At 44.6% G+C, this 15,322-nt stretch overlaps 1 protein-coding gene across 2 annotated transcripts in view; it reads right to left on the reverse strand.

Annotated features, from left to right (window-relative positions):
• ppp1r9ba (protein phosphatase 1, regulatory subunit 9Ba) overlaps positions 1-15,322 on the reverse strand; it is a 132,744-nt gene that overhangs the window by 34,821 nt on the left and 82,601 nt on the right. For both annotated transcript variants that reach the window (XM_039740281.1, XM_039740280.1), the window contains exons 3-4: positions 10,472-10,604; positions 6,414-6,534 (exon numbers count right to left, since the gene is read on the reverse strand). In XM_039740281.1, the coding sequence (XP_039596215.1) occupies positions 6,414-6,534; positions 10,472-10,604 (254 nt within the window). The remainder of the gene's footprint in view (positions 1-6,413; positions 6,535-10,471; positions 10,605-15,322) is intronic.

The following is a 15,322-nucleotide window of genomic DNA, read 5'->3' on the forward strand; positions in this document are numbered from 1 at the left end:
TCTCTTACCCTCCTTGCTTTTCAGTGTATTTCTTGTGAGGAGATATGGAAGAACATCTCTATGAAAGGTGCAGCAGGTTTGACTAGAGAAGGGCGAGATGAAGAGAACGATTTCCCTGAGGCTGTTCAAGTACTTCACGGGGCATCATAAAAAGAGGGGGGTGGGGGTGGGGGGGGCTGTGTAGAGGGGTTTAAGCATTCCTTCCAAGGACCATTGCCCGCCCCTTGTGTCTGTGCGTGTCAATCCACCCCTTGTTCACATTTATATGGTAACCGCGCAGCACTTTTTTTTTTTACTAAGGAGGTCTTTGCAGTTACAGACCCCACTGGAGATCGAACTTTGAGCCAGTTGTGTTAAAGAGCGACCCTATTTATTTGTAAAATCTTGCACACGTCAAAGCAAGTCATCTTCACGTGAAAATCAAATTGCATACATTATTTAAATTACAGCCACAGTGGGCGGCACCAGAGACTTTTTTTTTTTGGCTGATAGCTAATTAGCGATTCCGTCTTCACTTCATTCCCTCTTGAAATGCACAGTTACTGGAAAACGACTTAAAAACAGGCTTTGTCTTTCACTTATCGCTCGGCACTTTGAAAAGAATGACTGTCTCCATAGCAACCATCCCAAAAATAATGCTGCCCATTATTCCGCGTTTAAACAGTAAAGCCGATTTATTGGACTGATAGCCGCTGGGGTGTCCAGGAATTGCTTTTTATTTCATTTTTTTGTTTCATGATGTCTTACTAGAGTTAGGTACCCTGGTTTAGGGTGGACGTGTGACAGATGCGTCTTACGTCTTCAAGCCCACGTATATTCACTAAAGATAAATGTCCGTATATCCAGCTATCGCTGACGGAAACGGAGCAAGGAAACGATTTAGCAGCCCCTGTGGTACTTAACTCACACACTTTAACAAATTCAGTCGGCGCACGCGGCAATCGAGCCATTCGAGGGGACTCTGCAGTGGCAGTGAGTGTGTGGTGGGGAAGTGTGCCTTGAGTTTCTTCTTCTTCTTTTATTTAACACAAAGCAATTTGAAAATAAACAGGTGGATGCAGGCGTCTATATTTTCCACAGAACTCCACAGCTTCCGCGGCCGTTTCTCCTTTTGCTTTATTATACCAACTTTGTCGTCTGTTTGGCCCCACAATGGTTGTTTGCCACCTGGATCTTCCGAGGGATAAATATAAGAAATTGCTTACGGATATATATATTTTTTTGCAGTAGGAGCTAGGCGAAAAGCAGTCCTATCCATTTTTTTACTCACTTATCTAGTCCGAGGAGAGTCCATGCCAGCAATAATAAGGGCAAGGTGGAAACCAACCATAGAAAAATTAGTGCCGGGCCATCACAGCACACAAACATGCATCGGCCACCCTGCACATATCTCTCGCTATATTTAAAATCAAACATCTGTCTGTCTGTATGGTTTTCACCAGCTTTGGGGCGTGTACCTTTTCTCCTCTTACCTACCGAATGAGAGAACTAATTCACGGATTTAGATCGTTTTTTTGTTTTTTTTTAATTCTTGAACATTCCGGTTGATTTTGCGACTTCTCTCATCGCGCTAAGTATTATATACAGTATAGTTAGCTTGCAGTACGGATTTATTTGCGCGAATTCGTCAGACACAGGGAGGGGGCGGGGCCCTCCTCACTCACGCGTCAGGCTTGGGGTTTATCTTACATCCGCTTTGCTAACGAACGAGAGAACGACTTAACAGATTTAGATCTTGGTTTTTATTTAATAATTTGCTTGATTTGCAACATCTTTCATTTCGCTAATAATGATAGTTCGCTTAGAGGAGCGACATATTCGTGCTAATCCGAGACAGTGGCTGCGGGCAAAGGGGAGGGCGAAGCGTGACGTCAGGAGAGGGGTCCTCATAGACATAGAATTACTAGACCAGCAGCATCGTACGTCAACGTCGCCGCCATATTGCGAGTGGCGCTGCTGCGGAGTGAAGTAATGAATAATGCGCGGCTTAGCATTGTACAAACCGCTGTACTTTCCAAACCAGATCCCGGGGGATTACATTTCATAGGTAAGGCTGAACAATTGTTTTCGTTATATTTGGTCATTAGAAAATCCCGTTTTTAAATCTTAGCATTTAAGGTCACCTTAAAAATTAAACATTAGTAAAATTAAAACAAGTGAATGATAAATCAAAAGGCAATAATTAGCAAACAAACAAAGATAACTGGCAGTAACAGTGCAAAATTCACAATTGGTATGCCAGTTTGAAAAGATAAGTTTTGAGGGAAGTTTTAAAATGTGTTATTGAATCGAGACACTCGAGCTCCCATAGCACTGAGGCTGATGTGCGGTACAGAAAGTCGAGCTGCAGATGAGGATCTGAGTGAGTGAGAGGAGTGCCAGTCTGGAGGAGATCAGCGAGGTTGTGGGGAGCTTTAAATGTTCAGAGCGGGATTGTGTATCGTATTCAGTAGTGAACAGCGAGCCAGTGAAGTTGAGAGAGAATCAGTGTGATATGTTCAGTGGATTTACAACAGCAGGTTATTATCCTGGCAGCAGAATTTTGAAGAAGTTGTAAGCGATGGATACGTTTTTGTGGGATGCCAGTTAGAATATCATTACAGTTATCTATACGTGAGGTGACTCGGGCATTGACCGATACTTCAGTACTGTGTTGTGTAAGAACAGGACGAAGTCTTGAAATCCGTTTTTTTTGTACACCACTCTATACTTTCATTTGTATTGAATGAGTATGAATTGTGGAGTAGCAACAGCAAATTTAGAACACATGGAGGGTGAGGAGGAAATGCTCTCTCTTCTCGTCGCTATAAATGTAGTTCTTTCTTATACAAATATGCGCCTTACCGATGTGTGTGTAAAGAATGCTGATGAGATATGAAACATAAGCAGTAGTCAATGTGCAGGCTGTCAACTGATTAGTAAATAAGTTAGTCTTTGGGGTTCATATATTTGTAAATCTGACTCTGAAGGAGTCCATGCCTCACCAGCCATGAACCTCACCGCACGTCACTGAACCCGAGTCATAATCAGTGACCACACCTGGTAACGCTGATCTCATTTAATTAGCTGGTATTTTTTCTCTCTCTTATTCTACATTCAGAAAAGCACAGCAGCATGATTTTTACATTTATAAGACATTTAGAAATACAGTCGTATGAAAAAGTTTGTGAACCCCTCTCAGCCTGCGTAATAACTGACTCTCCTTTCAACAAAAAAGGTAACAGCGGTATGTCTTTCATTTCCTAGGAACATTGGGATGTTTTCTGAACAAAGATTTTTAGTGACGCAGTATTTAGTTGTATGAAATTAAATCAAATGTGAAAAACTGGCTGTGCACAAATGTGGGTCCCCTTGTCATTTTGCTGATTTGAATGCCTGTCACTGCTCAATGCTGATTGGCTGGATGAGCTCGTTAAGCCTTGAACTTCATAGACAGGAGTGTCCAATCATGAGTGGTCAAAGGTATTTAAGGTGGTCAATTGCAAGTTGTGTTTCCTTTCCTTTGACTCTCCTCTGAAGAGTGACAGACAGCATGGGATCCTCAAAGCAACTCTCCAAAGATCTGAAAACAAAGATTGTTGAGTCTCCTGGTTTAGGGGAAGGCTACAAAAAGACAGCTCAGAGGTTTAAACTGTCAGCTTCAACTGTAAGGACATGAAGTCAAACGAATGAACGCGAAAACTGTCAATCGGTTACACGTCAAATCGGTTAAATGCGTATCGATAGACTAAGCTGAAACAGCTGGTGGTGATGGTGCGGAAGATGAAAACATCAACCTATACGATCATGAAGAATATCTACAACTGTTAACACCGTCTGGTCTTCCACCAGCTGAATTACTGTTGAATGAAGGATGTATTGTAATGTAATTGCGTAATTGATGTCTGAGTAATGGGCTGTGCCATAGGACAAGATTAGTTTTATTCAAAATTGGTCAAACAATTCTGACATGTAAAATTTTAACAGGCGACAAGAAAGGTAATGCAGTACATCTAACATTAGACACCAAAGGATCTTGATATGCCATTCGTATTAAAACGTTTACAGTTTCCTGTTAGAATAGCTTTTGCTATGACAATTAACAAATCACAGGGACAAACATTCGAAAAAGTTGGTTTATTTAATAGAGAGAAAGAAACGAAATTCAATCACGGGCAGTTATACGTTACACTGATGCATATGTAACCATTTCCATGAAAATAAAAATCTGTTTAAATTGTACATCCGCATCGTCATACGCGAGTGGCAGAACTGTAAAGAGTCTAGAGCGCAGCGCAGGCCCGGGGGTTTGCAAGTGAAGCGAGCAGGGGGCAAAGCCCCCTAGTCTTATTTAAAACACACACTCTTGGCCTTTGACCCAGTGTGAGATGTCGACTGGGACCTTAGTTGACTATCTGTGTACTTTTTTTATTATGAATTTCTTCAGCTCTTATGTTTCTGTTTCTTTTACTCTTTTGGTTTTTGTGTGTCTTACATGTTGGGTTTTATTGTACAGCACTTTGGTCAGCCTTCATGTTGGTTTTTAAAGTGCTTTATAAATAAATAAATACATAAATGCTGTATATACTCGCGTATAAGTCGGTCTTGAAACCGAAAAATTGATCATAAAATTGGACCCCGACTTATACGCCCATTCAAAAATAAACAAAAACAAAACAGTGCGAATGTCGCTTTGGAATAGTTCGGTTATTACCGTGTGGTCACGTAGGCACAATACACAGAAATGAAAAAGGCCGTGTGCTCCGTGGTTACTCTCTCAGGTGGGCGTTAGCATATCATAATCTCTTGGATCAATAGCGCGAGTTTTCCGCATTCGACTTATATAACCGACTTTATTAAATACCGGAAATTATGCGCTAAAATCAAGCCCCGACTTACCCACAGGAGAATTTAAACGCGAGTATATACGGTAGATTAGGTATTTTTTCTATAATTTGCTTGAACATTCCGGTTGACTTTGCGACTTCTCTCATCGCGTATTATAGTTTGGTTACGGTACCGATTTATTCGCGCATATCCGAGAGAGAGAGGCTGCAGGCCAAGGGGAGGGGGGGAAGCATGACGTCAGGTGTAGGGAGCCAGTAGGGGACCCTCCTCACTCACCCGCCAGCTGCCGTTCGAGTCACTCCACTTCTCGCCATGCTTTGGAATGTAACTTGCCTCCACTTAACTAGTGAAAGAGAGAACTACTTAACAGATTTACCGTATATACTCGCGCATAAGTTGGGTCATGAAACCCGAAAAATCGATCATAAAATCAGACCCCAAATTAGTCGGGAGTGGCAGAGAAGTACATAAGAGTGGTACAGGATACTGTATGTACGAGGGAAGTGTGACCATGGTGAAGTCTGCGATGGGAGTGACGGAGGTGGGATTACCGTATATTCTCGCGTATAAGTCGGGTCTTGAAACCCGAAACATCGATAATAAAATCAAACCCCGAATTATACGCCCGTTCAAAAATGTGACACTTATTTATTCATTTTTTTTACATCTTCTTGCCTCCTCCAATCTCACGCCAGTTTCTCAGATGCATCGATTTTTGTTGCAGCAGCGCAGTTGCCAATTTCTTTTAATTTAAAACCTGCTTCGAATTTAAAACCTGCTTCGTATTTTCTTCTGATCGTCGATAAGGGATGCTCTTACGATAAAGGTGTATGAGGGTGTGAGATACAAAAAACACAAAACCGTGCAAACATCACTTTGGAATAGTTTGGGTAATACCGTGTGGTCATGTAGGCACAATACATAGAAAGAAAAGGCAGTGGTTACTCTCTCAGGTGGGCATATCATAATCTCTTGGACCAAGGGCGTGAGTTTACCGCATTCGACTTATACGACTGACATTATAAAATACCGGAAATTATACAGTAAAATCAAGCCCCGACTTATCTGCGGGAGAACTTACACGTGAGTATATACGGTAAATAAATAACATAAGGAGAGGCATGCCCTCCACCCTGACGGCCTCACAAGTCACACACGATGCTCTCTTCAGGATCACGATAGACATGAATCTTTATGCATACAGACGTCGTCCCCACTCTCTGAGTATGCTGAGGCACGGCCAGCGTAAGACTCCACAGAGTCACTGCTGATTGACGTCAGAGGAGAGCCATACAGCCATTGAACCACTTCACCCACCCATCTGAAGCAGCTCTGCTCCCCCCTGAGGTGTTTTTTTTCGCGCCCTCTCCATGTCATCCCATTCTCTGGAGTTGCATAATTCATGCAGGTAACTAAGAGATCAATGTAACGGCTAAAAATAGAACCCGCATCAATTGCCTCAATTAGGGAGAGATGCCTGTGGCGTCTTCTCTTCCCTGTTGCCATTTTCACTGATGACTAGTCAGCTAGGCTCGGACCACAGGTTGGCTGCACCCATCTGCTGTTCCCCTGGGCGTCCTACTCACCTGCCATCACGGTGCGCAGCTCCACCTTCTGTGACAGTCTTCACAAAGATGCCCAGCTTCTCCAACCCCATGTCCGCTCCTGCTCCCATTCCAATAATACTGATTCCTAAACCGTCTCCATCTAAAAGAGAAGGAAAGAGAGAGAAAGAGGCCAGTCAGAAAAGCACTGCGACCCGCAGAGGCGTCAGGGTACAAGTGTGTCTTTAGTCAATATACAACAAAGTTGAATTCGGACCCTTTTATCTGGTACACTGGAATGTCCCCCACAGTGACTCTTCCTTTTCTTTCCTTTCCATTTGTACTTTGATATTTTCACAGTTTTGTCAGCTAAGTGATGTAACATCATGCTTTTCCCATTATAGAATCACAAGTACAGTATAGCCAGAGGTCCATCCAATCACTTATCCATCCATCCATTATCCAACCCGCTATATCCTAACTACAGGGTCACGTCACAGGGGTCTGCTGGAGCCAATCCAAGCCATCACAGGGCACAAGGTAGGAAACAAACCCTGGGCAGGGCGCCAGCCCACCGCAGATCCAATCACTTATCCATTTTCTTAATTTACCTGTCCAAGGGAAGGTCACGGGGCAGCTGGAGTCTATCCCAGCAATCATCAGGTGCAAGGCCGGGACAACGCCTGGTCAAAGTAGCCAGAGGTGGTCCTCAGAACTTTAGATACAGGGCAGGGACCAACTCTGGATGGCATTTCAGTGCTTTGTGAGGCACACCCACAAATGCATCTACTTTATACCAGCCCACCATAAGAGAGTAAAACCAATCCTCGAGACCAGAGATCGGTTTGAATACATACTGTGACCGCTGCCGCTTCAGAAACCCCCTCTTAAACAGTTTTTGAATGGAAAAGAAACACACTCTTTCACTACCTCTTTATGGGATCAGCTGCCAGCTTGCCGAGCGACTCACTCCTCGTGCGGGGCTACAAATATTTAAAAGATCGAGCCGTGGCCATTCTGAGGTCTCTCACTCTCCTGTCTTTTTTCCCCCCAGACTCCCTCCGCTCCGGCTGTTGCTGCCAGCCTGCTGGATCCCTCACATTACACTAAAATGAATATTTACAACTGCATTTAATACTTGGTAGAACAGGTCATGACGCATAGATTAGTTAAGAAATGTGAACAGAGTTGGGAAAGACAGACCAGCAAGCTGATCTCAGATAAACATAAGAAAAAACAGGAAAGCCAAAAGATTCCCAGTTGTCTCTTTCAGAGCCGTAACCAAACTCAGTGGGAACAATCGGGAGTGGTCTCCCCTCGACTTTCTCATATACTCAAGATATGGGGATGGATATTGGAAGAGGAAACCACAATTTTTATATTATTTACATTAAAGCACCATCAACAACAAACCAAATCAAATTAATAATAGATTGAACAATTATTAAAAAAGTAAATTAAAAAAATTGGACTCTGCAGTTAGAGGAAATAGCCCAGAAGTTGATAGAAATCTGCAAAATTTGGTTAACCTAAGTGAAAGCATATATTCGATATATCGTGTTTACATACACACACATATACAGAATTCAAAAAACGGTATTTTCGGGACTCAGGGAGGTCCAAAATGTCGAGATTCATCAAAATCTCAAGGTCGAATTTTTGGATGTTTATGATACTTATATATATATATATATATATATATATATATATATATATATATATATATATATATATATATATATATATATATATATAGTGGCGGTGGCTGGGGCTGTGCCCAGCCAGGATGCCTAGAAGGACCGAGAGGGCAGCTGCCCTGGTTTGTATCGGGGCCACAGGAATTGACCATGGAAGGTGCAGGAGGAAGAAATACCAGGGACACCTGGAGTGCTTCCGGGTGCTCATGCGGCACGTCCGCCACACCAGGAAGTGCCGCAGGAAGCTCATCAGGAGGCACCTGGAGCACGTCTGGGTGGGAATAAAAGGGGCTGCCTCCCTCCAGTCATCATCCGGAATCTGTAGGAAGAGGACAGAACTCGGAGGAGAGGAGTGGAGGCGGTGAAGGAAGGCATTGGAAGGCCCGGACTTAAGGGTTGATTGGTATATATATACATATACATATACAGTGGGTATAGAAAAGAATTCTCCAATTTGGAATATTCCCATTTTTCTTGCTTTACAGCCTTAAATGAACACACGCACAAAAAATACTTCTTCCCAGCTTTACTTACTCAATGCCACCTGTAAAATCCAAGTAAAACACATCACAGCTACAGTTCAGAACAATTATAAAAAGTCAAAAACAAGACCTACTGAGATTAATAAAAGATGCTCTACTGACAGCCTCGAGTCTGTTGATTCTTCTCTACCAGCTTTGCCCACCTAGACTGAGCCCACTCAATATTTGCCCCCCACTCTCCTTTACAGTTTAACTGTTCAAGTTCAGTCACATTGGCTGGTGAGCGTTGGTGGTCTGCTATCTTCAGATCTTTCTACAGATTTTCAGTGTGAGTTTGGTCTGGGCTCTGACTGGCCACACCAGGACATTCACTTTTGTCTCTTTCAGCCACTGTGTGGTCCATTTTTCTGTGTGCTTCAGGTCGTTGTCGTGTTGAAAGGTGACCATTCTCCCCATCTTCAACTTTCTGGCAGAGGGTAGCAGGTTTTCCTCCAGAATTTGACAGTATTTTCCCCATCCATTTTTTCTTCTCCCCTAACAAAAGCCCCAGGCCCCCCCTGACAGGATGCTGCCCCCTCTATGCTTTACTGTAGGTATGGTGTGTTGTGGATGGTGAGCTGCATTGCTGTACCGTTTGGGGTTGAGGCCAAATAGTTTGATTTTTGGTCTCATCTGACCATAGGACCTTTTCCACTTGGCATCAGAATCTTCAAGGTGCATTCTGGCAAAGCTTAAACGAGCCTTAATGTGTCCTTTCTTGAGAAGTGTGGCCCTCCTGAACAAGTCACAATTGTGGAGCGCTTGTCAAATTGTTGTCACATGCACACCATTAATGACCACTCTTTGACATCAAATCCTGTAACTCCTTCAAAGTGGCCATTGGCCTCCCGGTAGCCTCTCTTACCAGTTTCCTCCTTGCTCTTCCATCCAGTTTGGTGGATCCAGTGAAGGTCCTAGTAGCACCAAACACTTCTTTACGATGGACTTTACTGAGCTCCTTGGGATTGATAAAGCCTTTGAGATTTTTTGGTCTCCATCTCCTGCCTCATGTCTGTCCACAACTCTATCTCTGAGATCTTCTGAAAGTTTCTGGCCACCCATAGTCAGTTGCACTACCAAGCAAGGGAATGAATGCTTCAGGGACAGCTTCACTGATCACACTCATTATAACTGATCTCAGGTAGAAGGAAGCCAGTAACTGCAATGGAAATGGTGGGCACTGACACCTGAGTGAGTTTAGGAGGGGGCAGGTCCTTTATTAATCTCAGGATTTCTTATTTTTTAAAATTCTTCTGAACTGTAGCTGTGATGTCTTTCACTTGGATATTAGAGATTGCATCGAGTAAGTTAAGCTGGAAAAAATAATGGTTTGTGTGTTTTCTTTAAGGCTGTAAATAAAAAAATGGGAATATTTCATAGGGGGGATTCTTTTCTATACCCACTGTATATATACAGGTTTTTTTTGCCATACTTTGTTAATCCCCAAGAAGAAATTGACTTTTTGCACGACCTTTGGGAGTCAGAGTGTGGGGTTGGCCATTGTAAAGCGCCCATGGAGCAATTTTCAGGTCAAGGGGCCTTGCTTAAGGATCCCTTCTGAAGGTAACAGGATTTGGAATGCCATCCTTCTAAATACCAGCATAAATCCTTAGCCACAGTGCCACCACTCTGCCCTCTATACCACTCTAGATCAATGTCTAGCTATGCTATGAAAAGAGGAGACAAAACAACGTCAGAAGTGTTGAGACTAAAAGGGATACAGCTTGTTGTTATAACATGATGGCTTATCATCAAATAATCAAATTTTACTTTTCCAAATTAAGTCTAGGGTTATAGTGCTGAAACAATGGGGAGGGCAGGGTCAAAGGAATAGAGATAGGGATAGGGATAGGCCCAGCCCTGTAAAAAACATACTCCTTACCTTTCTCCAACTCTACAGGGAAAAGGTCCAGCCTTTCTACCCTCTTCTCTAACTCATACTCGGCGGACGCCGCCATTGGATCCACATCATCGTTACGCCGGTCATAGTCCTCATTTGAATAGGTTGTAAACACCTGGAAGAAAACCAAAGTGCAGAATAAACTAGAGGTCACAGAATAATACGCATTGACTGACATTCTGAAGGACATGAGGATGGGAGGTTGAGACATTTTCAAACCTGAGATAGGTCCGTTTCAAATTTACATTAAACATCAGGCAGGTTGAGATAATCGATGGATTAAAAAAATGAGGGTTTAGCCTGGTTCTTTGTCAACTCCTAATTCCTGCACATACTCTACGCTGTCCACTGACCGGTATGGGCCTCTGTAATCGTCCTGTATTTCCATGACCTACAAAAGGTGGCAATCAGATTGATGTGTTTGTGGCAGGCTGAATGCTTGAGCTTCTCTGCTATTCCTAATGTGAATTAAAAAACCCAAAATGTAGAGCTTATCAGTATCCATTGTAGGGTTGTGCGGCGCACCGGTAGTAGAAAAGTACCAGAAAACCCAAATTTTACAAAAGTACAGGACCAGCATTTCAGGGTTTTTGATACCAGAAGTAAACGTCACCTTTCCTCTTAATCATCCCTCAACTCTCACTAGTGCGGTTGTGGAGACAGACAGACAGACAGACAGACAGACAGACAGACAGACAGACAGACAGACAGACAGACAGATAGATAGATAGATAGATAGATAGATAGATAGATAGATAGATAGATAGATAGATAGATAGATACTTTATTAATCCCAAAGGGAAATTCCCATACTCCAGAAGCAGCATACTGATAAAGAACAATATAAAATTAAAGAGTGATAACAAGGCAGTGCAAGTTAAAAGGCAGAGCGACGGGCGCCGAGCAGACTCCTGTCAATCATGGAGAATCCACTGCATCCACTGAACAGGATCATCTCCAGACAGAGGAGCAGCTTCAGTGACAGACTGCTGTCACCGTCCTGCTGCACTGACAGACTGAGGAGACCCCACACTATGCGACTCTTCAAATCAACCTAGGGGGGTAAACGTTAACATTATACAAAGTTATTGTCTGTTATACCAGCATTGTTATCACTCTTTAATTTAATATTGTTATTTTCAGTATGCTGCTGCTGGAGTATGGGAATTTAGAAAAGTGCGAGGCAGGTATAACAGACAATAACTTTGTATAATGTTAACGTTTACCCCCCTAGGTTGATTTGAAGAGTCGCATAGTGTGGGGTCTCCTCAGTCTGTCAGTGGAGCAGGACGGTGACCGCAGTCTGTCACTGAAGCTGCTCCTCTGTCTGGAGATGATCCTGTTCAGTGGATGCAGTGGATTCTCCATGACTGGCAGGAGTCTGCTCAGTGCCCGTCGCTCTGCCATGGATGTCAAGCTGTCCAGCTCCGTGCCTTCAACAGAGCCTGCCTTCCTCACCAGTTTGTCCAGTTTTGTCCCTCTTCTTTATGCTGCCTCCCCAGCACACCACCGCGTAGAAGAGGGCGCTCGCCACAACCGTCTGATAGAACATCTGCAGCCTATTATTGCAGATGTTGAAGGACGCCAGTCTTCTAATGAAGTATAGTCGCTTCCACTTTGCAGACTTCACGAAACGACAGTACACCCTTCAACCTGATCAGAACTTCATGGAGACCTCTACTCCTGTTATTACTTTAAACCGATTAAGAATTCATGAGAGAAAGGCCCAATACCCCCTCCGCCTATCACAACTTTACGGGGAGATGCCCCTCTATTCCATCATTGCGACTCAGGGCTGACTTAACGCATTGGCGTGTAGAGCAGTTGCCCGGGAGCCCCATGCTAATCTGTGTATGCTGTGACTTGCTGAGTGGTTGTGTAGGATGGGTGCCCCAGTGCAATGCTTTGCCCAGGGGCTTATAATGCTGTTAAGACGGCCCTGATGTGACTAGGATTTCATGGGGGCTTTGACACAATCCGGAGTTCACTGGGGTCTTCCGGCTACAGACCACACCCTCGATGACCTCATTTCCTCCCTAAGGATGTGCCTCTTCCTCCCCTTCAAATATAAGAAGCCAATAACGCCTCCCTCTGACAGATTTATATAGGACTCAGTCTGATGAGGCTACTCCTTACTAACGATCGCTTTCGCCTTTTACAGCGAATCTGCAATATACGCGGTGGATCCCCCCCAAAGCTTTATCTCTTGTCCCTTGTGTTTTCTACACTGTGCTATCCATGTAATATCCTAATCCCGTCTACTCTCGTTACTCCAAGTGAGAATCGTAGCATCTTCAACTCGGACACTTCGAGCTCTGCCTCCTGTGTTTTCGTCAGTGCCACCGGCTCCAAACCACACAACATGGCTGGTCTCAGCACCATTTTATAGACCTTCCCTTTCACTCTTGCAGGTACTTTTCTATCACAGATTACTCCTGCCACTCTTCCCCACCCAGTCCACCCTGCCAGCACTCTGTTCTTAACCTCTCTGATGCTCTCTCCATTGCTTTGGACTGTTGAACAAGTCACATCAGGTTTGGGGGCATACAGTGGTAACGCATGTTGCTGCACCCACCACACGACAAAGCAACTCGGGATCCTGGTTGGCAAAACCCCCAGGCAGACACGTGGTCCAGTCCCACCCTCCAGAAATGACCCTGTGTCTTCCGCAGCCAGGTGTTACGTGGGGGTCCCTTTAGCCTGGTCAAGCCTCTCGGGGGCTCAACAATGAGGGTCCTGTGAGCCCCGATCACCCTCGGGCCACCACATGGCCGTAGTGCCGTAACTAACGTTCACTCACGATGCAGATAATGTGCCTTGTAATGGACAGCCAGGATTCCTCCATGACAGGAGGACTGGGAGAGGGTGCTTGGACGGAGCAATACCTCCCCCGGGACGACAGAGGGCAGCACCTACTGGCTTGCTACAGTGCCACGAAGTTGGGAACCTCAACCCTGCTGCAGCCCCATGGCCAATGCCAGGAGGTGTTTGGAGACCGGTTGAGCCCTCTTCTGCAGGGCAGCCGTCACACCTGGAAGTGAAGCCGAAGGAGATTGTGGAGCACCGGGACACTTCCGGGTCTTCTATAAAAGGATGTGGACGAAACTTGCAAGGAGGAGTGGAGGCGGAAAGAAAGAGAGAGAGGCAGAAAGAAAGACTGTGCTTGGTGCTGTGCTGTGCTGTACTGTCCTGTCCTACTGTGGGGAACGAGACAAAAGCATTTCCCACAGCTCAATAAAGGTGTTGTGTGCTAAGCTTGGGCTCAGTGTCTGTTGTGTCTGGGGTTTGGGGAGCTGTACACCCCCTGGTATTTCACAGCCACATTCTGGACTCCATGAGCAACACAAAGTCAAACCAGCGGGACCCAATGATTCTCTGATGAGACACACATGAAGGAGTCCAGTCTTCATCTCAGGTCACTGGATGGCATCCATGTCTCACAAACAGGAAGCACCAGGGCTCTAAAGACTTGGACCTTCGTCCTTCTGCAGAGATATCAGGAACGCCACACACACTCAGGACCCCCCATGCTTTCCCAATCCGTCTACTGACTTCATAGTAAGAGTCACCAGAGACATGAATGTCACTGCCGAGATCAGTAAACCACAAACGAGGCTGACAGACAGACACTGCTGTGCCCAAGAGGTCACGTTGAACACAAGTATTTCAATTCGCTGACCTTCACCACCTCTTCTCCTTGCAGTCAGACCCTTCCGTCACCTCCTCTCTCATTTATGCACCTGTACCAGAGCGCTGCAAAAGACTCATTGCAAGTTATCGCAAACGCTTGATTGCAGTTATTGCTGCTAAGGGTGGGTCAACCAGTTATTAGGTTCAGGGGGCAATTACTTTTTCACACAGGGCCATGTAGGTTTGGATTTTTTTTTCTCCTAAATAATAAAAACCATCATTTAAAAACTGCATTTTGTGTTTACTTGTGTTATATTTGACTAATGGTTAAATGTGTTTGATGATCAGAAACATTTTGTGTGACAAACATGCAAAAGAATAAGAAATCAGGAAGGGGGCAAATAGTTTTTCACACCACTGTACATATCCTGCACCAGGATAGACTTGGTACGATAGTCAGTCATTTTTCAACCCACTATATCCTAACTACAGGGTCACAGAGGTCTGCTGTAGCCAATCCCAGCCAACACTGGGCGCAAGGCAGGAAACAAACCCTGGGCAGGGCACACACACACATACCAAGCACACACTAGGGATAATTTAGGAGCGCCAATCCACCTAACCCGCATTTCTTTGGACTGTGGGAGGAAACACACACAGACACGGGGAGACATGCAAACTCCACGCAGGGAGGACCCGGGAAGCAAACCCAAGTCTCCTTACTGCGAGGCAGCAGCGCTACCACTGCGCCAAAAAGCCGCCCACTTGGTATGATATAATTCATGATTTGCCAGTCTACAGAAAGCTGTGCCATCATGTGCTCTATAAAGCCACAACGACTCAGTAAAGGAATGAACAACACGACTACCAAACGTTAAGACATGAGGCTTGCAGCCATGTTGCCTCACAGCTTCTCCGTAACTTGAGCTTTGGAAAATAGTAAAGATAAATTTGAATGAAAACAGGACAGTTTAAATACAAAACGCGTCTCGAGGACTACAACAACACTCCAGGAGCGGATCCCTGGCCACGGCTTTTACTCCACTTCTCCATTTCCAGTAACATCGCCTCACGTCATTCTTTTTCTCTTTTAATAGCCTCTTTAAAAATGGCTGGTTTAGCCTCCTTCCAGGCAATTAAGTTCATTTCAGTGAAAGCCATGAAGCAGAAAGCCGCCAGGCACTTCTTGGCAGTGATCCCTTC

The sequence above is a fragment of the Polypterus senegalus genome, chromosome 17 (genome assembly GCF_016835505.1).
Source record: "Polypterus senegalus isolate Bchr_013 chromosome 17, ASM1683550v1, whole genome shotgun sequence".
NCBI classification, from domain to species: domain Eukaryota; kingdom Metazoa; phylum Chordata; class Cladistia; order Polypteriformes; family Polypteridae; genus Polypterus; species Polypterus senegalus.